Source organism: Triticum aestivum, chromosome 6A, assembly GCF_018294505.1.
Source record: "Triticum aestivum cultivar Chinese Spring chromosome 6A, IWGSC CS RefSeq v2.1, whole genome shotgun sequence".
Classification (NCBI taxonomy): Eukaryota; Viridiplantae; Streptophyta; class Magnoliopsida; order Poales; family Poaceae; genus Triticum; species Triticum aestivum.
Genome location: NC_057809.1, coordinates 471,399,706 through 471,407,531, shown reverse-complemented (window position 1 = coordinate 471,407,531; position 7,826 = coordinate 471,399,706). Strand labels below are relative to the sequence as shown.

The 7,826-nt window shown below is 46.1% G+C and overlaps 1 protein-coding gene across 1 annotated transcript in view; it reads right to left on the bottom strand.

Annotated features, from left to right (window-relative positions):
- Nucleotides 1-3,243: 3,243 nt before the first annotated feature.
- Nucleotides 3,244-7,826, bottom strand: part of LOC123127961 (protein S-acyltransferase 10) — an 8,032-nt gene continuing 3,449 nt past the window's right edge. Inside the window, exons 8-11 of the mRNA XM_044547841.1 lie at nt 4,683-4,769; nt 4,479-4,562; nt 3,844-3,909; nt 3,244-3,740 (exon numbers count right to left, since the gene is read on the bottom strand). Coding sequence (XP_044403776.1) covers nt 3,566-3,740; nt 3,844-3,909; nt 4,479-4,562; nt 4,683-4,769 — 412 coding nt within the window. The 3' untranslated portion in view covers nt 3,244-3,565. The remainder of the gene's footprint in view (nt 3,741-3,843; nt 3,910-4,478; nt 4,563-4,682; nt 4,770-7,826) is intronic.

Genomic DNA, 7,826 nt, shown 5'->3' with positions numbered 1-7,826 from the left:
GCGGGCCACGGTGGGTGCGGGATGGTGGTGGCCACGTGGCGGCACACCACTGGCTGCGGGCGGCGGCGGCGACTCTGTCCGGCGCGGCCTGGACGTTGTCCGGCGCGCGGAGAGGAAGGGGAGCTAGGGTTTGGGGGAGAAGATCCGAAAATTTCGGGAAGGAGCTATATATAGGCATAGAGGGAGCCAGGAGAGTCCAAATGAGGTGCGGTTTGCGGCCACGCGATCGTGATCGAACGCTCTAGATGATGGAGAGAGGTTTGGTGGGTTTTGGGCCAAATTGGAAGGGTGTTGGGCTGCAACACATACGAGGCCTTCTCGGTCCCTCGGTTAACCGTTGGAGTATCAAACGAAGTCCAAATGACACGAAACTTGACAGGCGGTCTACCGATAGTAAACCAAGGCCGCATGGCAAGTCTCGGTCCAATCCGGAAATGTTTAACCCCCACACATGAAAAGAGGTAGCAAGGACCACCGGAGGAGATAGGAGCGCCGGAATGCAAAACGGACAACAGGAAAAATGCTCGGATTCATAAGACGAACATTTATGCAAATGCAATGCACATGATGACATAATATGAGATGCATGACAACGACAACAACACACGGAGACAAAAACCCGAACCCGAGGAGATAAAATAACTTAGCGCCGGAAATGGCAAGGGTTGGAGTACATATAAGGTAAATTACATCTGGGGTGTTACAGACGGGGACGCGGGCGTCGATGACCAGTGGCGACCGTCCAGCCCCCGCCGTCAGGGGCGGCCTCGTCGGGGCGGACCCGATGGATGTCGGAGCGGAGGCGTCCCACGACGGTCGGGCCGGGTCCGCGTCCGGCGAGGGGGCCAGGGCGGCTGGTGGGGGCACCGGAGCGGCAGGGGAGGCGCGGAGCGCCAGACGATAGGAACGAGACGCAGATCCTGCGGAGGAAGGGCTGGAATCCAGCCAGTACTGCGCGTGCATGGCCGGAAGCAGAGGGGGAAGGGGTGGCCATGGCCGAGGGGTGGGCGCCGGCACTGGAGCGGTGGCCGGCGGCAGGGTGGGGTGGGCGCCGAGGCCGGAGTGGCTGGCGGCGCAGAAGCGGGGAGCGAGAGCTAGCTAGCGGATTCTCGACCTGCCAGAGCTCCTCTCAAATTGTGATCTTAATTTCTTGCGTTCAAAATGTCGTGAATTTGGTTTGATTTAAATAAAAATCATCCGCTCGTTCAAATTTCGTTCAAAATGTGTCCCCATGTTTGATGCATATAGCCGAATGGCCGGCTCCGTATCCGTATCGCCGGACAGTGACCCCGATTCGACGGACGGCTTTGAATAAGGCCTCACGCATTGGCGTCATCTTGGAATGGATCAGGCAGACAACCATAGGCGTCGAATTGTTCCACGGATTTCAGTAAGAGACAGACCAGCGCTCGTGTGAACTGTGCGTGGAAGGTCTCGGAATACTTTTGGATTTTAGGCGGACAACAGTGTCTCTACACGCGACCTGCTGGCCCATTTTCAAAACGAGCGGTGTTGATGACTTGAGATTAAATATGCCGGGCAGAAAACATATACTCGTGGCGCATTAAAGTAGTTGTGTGCAGATATATGATTTTGAGCCAAGATGGAGTCAATTTGGCCGTGGGAGTTTGGTGCCACGATGACTTTGTTGGCGGATCTGCTGACTCTTGCCGCACGGCAAGGCAGGGATCGACATCATCGACGAGAAAAAGTCGCGGATTTGATCAGGAACGGTGAGCAAAGCACGCCAATTAGACAAATCGGCTCTGTTGTTTAGTATGTGCGTGACATAAATGCGTCGCTTAGTGTTAAAAATATCAGGGGTGTCTGGCTGCTCTGCTCTGCTCTATTCTGCTTCATGTGGATGCAGAATTAAAGGTCTGCTAGGACGTCACCTCCGGATTATGTTATGTTACTCTAGAGGTTAGTTGAGCTGAAACACTCGTGAGTAAACTACTAGTAGTATCAAATATAGTTGTATGATACTATCACGTTGATTCCTGTAATATTCTCGCTGACAGTTGAATGGATGCCGTCACTCTCGGCGAGACTGCGGACCACGTACGTAGATTGCCATGTCTGCTCAAGAAAGCAGCTTGATAGTGATGGGGAGTTAGTTTAGGTGTGGACAACGACGCGCACCTGCACTGGGTCTGGGTGTAACCTGGTCTGCTGGTCGCGAGAAAATGCAAAAGAGAAAGAAAAAAACAACCGCCTCCGGAGAAGTGAGCAAGGGGGTCAGTTGAAGCAACGGCGGCTCAACAGGGAGGAAAAAGAAGACCGCTGCTTTCATCATCATAGGAACTGCAGAAAAGATTAAAAGGTAAAAAACAAATGTAGAGTACTCTTTGATGGCAGCTTCACATGCTCGGATCAGAAAAGAATAGAGCTGCAGCCCTGCAAGGGTAGGCTGCTGCATGTTAATTGACCCTACATTATCTTCATCGGTTCCTTTTCCCTTGGAACCTTGCTCATCTGACCTCAGCCAGGAACGTGCTGTACTACTACTCCTTCCGTTTCTAAATATAAGTTTTTTTAGACATTTCAAATGGACTACAACATACGTAACATATGGATGTATATAGACATATTTTAGAATATATATTCATTCATTTTGTTCCGTATGTAGTCACTTGTTGAAATCTCTGAAAAGACTTATATTTGGAAACGGAGGGAGTACTTACTAGGTATGACACAATGGCACATCATGCCGCAGCGAGTATATATTTTACAGCAACTAACCAACTGGAGTAGCACATTAATCATCTCCCCTTTTATCGAAAGAGACGGAGTCATCAAGGAAGAAATGACCAAACAAATGGACTTTGGTCCGGTTGGCAACTGCTGTCACTTTTGCCGGGTCACAAATTGCAGCCAACAACTACCACTCTGAGGTCTCAGCCGGTGCCCTGTACTGGTGTAGGTTTAACCTGGCATATTTAACAGCAAATTATCCGCTGTTACTCGTCAGTGCTTACGAGGCCTTGTCACATCAGATGAGTTCACAAGATACTCGGTGTCATAGGAGGTTATATCAAATGAGGCCACAAGATATCTGATACTCCCTTCGTTCCAAAACTGGTTCCAAAATGTTTGAAGTCCTAGCTTTGTCCTAGATTTTGGTCAAACTTAAAGACGTGTGACTCAGGACAAACCTAGAACTTCAAACTATTTGAAACGGAGGAAGTGCACGAGAGATAAAATGGCTTAACTGAACTTAGCCAAAAAGAAAAACAGAGAGAGTAAACTGAACACTGGCATAAACAACCACAACTCGAATGCACATTTTTGTACAGAAGCGCAAGCAGTCGCCTGGCACAGTTTCTGTCCTCAGGACCTTCTTTCAGTCGAATGTTGCTCATATCATAGGGACAGTCATCTATACCACGGACCACACACACATTTTCTTGTCGCTAAGAATGTACATGCACCTTCACATGGAAATGAACTCAAAGGGCATCTACTGGCGGAGCTCCGAAAGACATGCTTCCACTCGCGAGCAAGTTTCAATGATGGGTTGCAGCACATGCTGGGGGGTAACGAATGGTACAGTACAACGCATGTATCAGCAGCATCGGCAGCAAAACAGGTCTCGGCATGTGTACGGGGCTGCTCTGGCTTCCAGCTCCTCAATTGGGGGCACGGCCTCGAGAACAAATCCATTCTCTCTAGTGAAGCAGAAGTCATAGATGTTTCTGCATATGCCTTTACTGAACGGATGAACTCTATCAGGAATTCCCCTGCAAGTAGTACAGCTCCGGTGTTTCAGTACCGAGTTAATGATACAGCAATGATGAATCACAGCAAGCTGGAGCGTGAGTCACCGCCTCCAGTATTGCATACCTTAAGTAGAATATCCGCTTCCTTCTGGCCACTTCATAGGTTGTTTGATTTGTGAGAGCAATATAACTGCAAAATATAGAAGGGGGGAATTCAGCCAAACATGCATGCATTAAAGACAAAATGTAGTTGCTCCTTTCGGGCAGGGGCTGCATGGAGATGATGCCTTTGTAGCATTGCCAACAATTAATGGCCTAAAATTAATCAAATTCCAGCCATGCGCTGGAAGGGCAGGCATGTGTACCGCTTTGCTTCGGCTTTTGCCCTCTGACCCTCTATTCACTGGGTTAACCCCGTAGTGCGACATTTTGGGTCAACAGGCATTATATGCTACTGTACTTCAATTTATAACTCAATGAAAATTGACAAAGTGGTATTGGGAGTTAAACAGAAATAACTTTAAAAAATTATATGTTCAACCATTGGCCTGTTGCTATGCATTTGCTAGACAGTAATGTTTCGACAAAGCTCAAATCCATGATTTTCTCCCCTCCTTTTTCCCGAAGGAAATTTAAGTACATGTTCTCAACTTAACAATTCAAGAAAATAAAATAAAAAATGCTACCATTTGACGCTCTTTTGAATAATTAGAAGGCCTTGTATGGTTAGAGAGATCAAAAGACCAGGAAAAAGCTTACGTATGAAACATCAACAACAACAGCAGGAACATAAGGATAAATATCAATACTGCCAACAGGATTACACCAATAAAATCCTTCCACCTGCCATGGTAACAAAAATAAGTTCCATGAGATAACCAGAAAAGAAAGGCTCGAATGAAAGGATTGAAGCCACATCTTATGGACAATAATATGATCTCAGAAGAGAATAACATATCTTACCAGACTTTCTCAATATCTAAATGCAGTGACTCAATGTACAGAGCGACAGTCCAGGTAGACAGGATTGATTCTTCAAATATGTACCACCTAGAAAATATAAAACATTTGTTATTAAACTATTAAAACAACTTTAATAATTGAACCTAACACATCACAAGGTACCACAACATAAACAGTACAGTTTGTACTGCCAGTAAAGTCCAAAAAAGATTGGTGCGTACATAGTTAACCTCTTTTAAGCAGTCGAACCAAATGAGCTTTATACTCCCTCCATGCCAAAATAGTGCATATTAAGATTTTTCCTAGGTTAAACTTTGTAGTTTGACCAACTATATAGAAAAATATATGAACTTTTACAGTACCAAATATCTATGATAACAAAATAAATTCCATGATGAATCTAATGGAATTGTAGATGTCAACAATTTTTTCTACAAAACTTGGTCAAATTATAATGTTTGGCTTAGGATAATACTAATATGCACTATATTTTGGCATAGACGGAGTACATGGTAAAAGAAAGAGAGAATTCCTTATTTGTCCCTTTCTTAAAATTTGCTTCACTATTTGACACCCAATGTAAATTTTGTTCCCTATATGGCACTTCCGTCCATTTTAGTAACTAACGGTGTTAAGTGTGAGATGAAACGACCATTTTGCCCCTAGTGCATTTTCGCCGATGTTGCACTCCAATATTTTGGTCCTTACCTAAAGTTATCTGTGCATGTAAAAGTCATAGAAAACATCTATAAAACTTGTACTACCATATCTAAGATCAGTATCATACTAGTTAGTTCGTCACGTTCCAAAAGCATTATACACACTATTAAATCCTCTAATTAGCCCATGTTCAGAACTAGTACACATAATTAGCCGTAGACCATGCGTGTGCCGGCAGCCGTGGACCACGCGCACGGTCGGCAAACGAGAACGCCTCCTACTGGCCACGAGCAGCCGTAGACCACGCACACAGCCGGTAAGCGGAGGACCAGGGGAATGCCACCAGCCAGCCACGCGCAGCCAGAGACCATGTCCTCGCTCGGACTGAGGCAGTCGCCGCTGCCGGTCGTCCAGTACTGGTAACTGCCTCAGCCTCCTCTAATGGATTTACAAGCAAATGAGTTTGCAGTGGTAGACCTATCTCCTGAAAAGAGTTCGGTAAACAAGGGAACGAAGCAACCATCCCCGAAGGAGCGTTTGAAGGGATTGACTTCGGCTCCTATTATCTTTGTTTACCAATCTTCAAATTGGTGAATTGGTTAACAGGAAGTGCGTACTAGCACGCTTCATATTTCTAGTAACAAGGGCCGTTGCTTGTTTGGTCGTTAGATCAAAGGGTGTTCATCCCTTGCTTGGCCGTGCCGCGGGAACAGGTCCACTGGGACGATGTCCATCACCTGCAGCACCGCCGTTCAGTGCTTGCCCACTGGCTTCGCCGCACCCGTCTTCATCTTGTCCAGCAGCTTCAGGAGCATGCCTGCCGACAGCGACGCCATGTGCCGGTGATTTGGTGAGATGGAATTTGAGTTAGTCTAGGCGGTGATCAACGAAAGGATCGCAAGAAAGGTTGTTTCTGTTCTTTTCCTGAAACATCAACGAGTTCTTCGTACTGCCGATGAAATCTCAAGCTAAATTGCACGATGGGCGTGTTGATTCGACCAAATCAGAGCCAATTTGTACACAATCTTGCATCAAACAAGGCGAATCCAAGGAAACCTTGGCTAGTTCGATAAAACCTTGGCCAGTTCAATGCTCGCCACATCAAGAACGACGGAAGAACCTCGAAGTGGAGCTTTGCATGGACGTCCGGCTGCAACAAGAGAGGGTGATCCTAGAAGACAGGAGAAGCTGTTCGCACCTCATTGCACCACTGTGGCCTGCACAGCCGCACCGAGGCCGAGCCCGCCTCAATGCCGCGTACCGGCCCCTTTGTAGTCATGTTCACCTACGGGTGAGCCGCACCAAGGCATTTGCCAACTACCACCTCCGCCGCGCCTTGGCTCGCGATATCCGCAGCCGCCTTGTCCCCTTCCGCCTCGGTGCCTTAGCCGCCATCCACCGCCCTACCCTGGTCGCCACGCACAGCCACAGCCCCACCTGGGTCGCCCATACCCCTTAGCCTCGCACCGCCGCTGCTATGTGCTCGGGGGAGAGAGTGAGTTCTATCGCAGGGAAGAGGATTCAGTCAGGGATCGGGGAGAGGAGAGAATGGTTCGATCGATCCATCTCTTCCTTTTTTTTTCTGGTGTTTAACAGCTAGGAGCACTTTGGTCCATGGAAGAAAATACTGACAGGTCAAATGGACGTAATGGTAACAGATTTGACGGAAATGTCATATAGGGAACAAATTGTAAATATAGTGTCAAAAAGGGAAGAATTTTTGTTTAGGGCCAAATAGGGAAGCAAAATTTAAGAAAGGGTCAAATAAGGAATTCTCTCTAAAGGAAAAGGGTTCATCCATCATCTAACACATCAGTTCAAATATTTCAGATCAGCTACCTAGTATTGATAGTTTTGAACAAATTGACTTGTAACTGCACATGGCAACTTAACTCTTACAACTAAATTTTACAATCCATATGTAAAATCAAGTCTATATCTTGTCCCATTTACTTTCAGTCACAAATCGATGCCCGGTGCAAAGCGTGCAATCAACTTCAACTTCGGCTATATCTTTATTAGATTAGCCACATGAAAATAACAGAAACAGATTAATCAAAATGTGTTTTCAGAACATCATGCGTATACATTGTTTCTATACCACTATATAGTATACGAATAACAATGATTATCGGCTGTTGGATGAAGCCGATCCAACGGTTGAGAGGTGGCAAATCCGGGTAGTCTTGGCTGTTGGATATTCTCTCCACCACATTGGATTATGCCACGTGTACTAATCCAGAAGATTCTACACCTGTGCTTATGCAGGAACCTGAAAACAAAGACACTTTTCCTTTGTTCTGGACTTCTCCAAACTTCAATTTTCCAGGTTTTCTTTGTTAAAAGAACACCATTCATTTTTATTCTATCATTTACGTTGTACAATATGCACGTAAACATACATTTCTCATTTGTTCTAGACTCTTCCATACGAGAGTTCTCCCAAGTTTTTTCTTCCAAAAGAACTGACATTTATTTTATTTT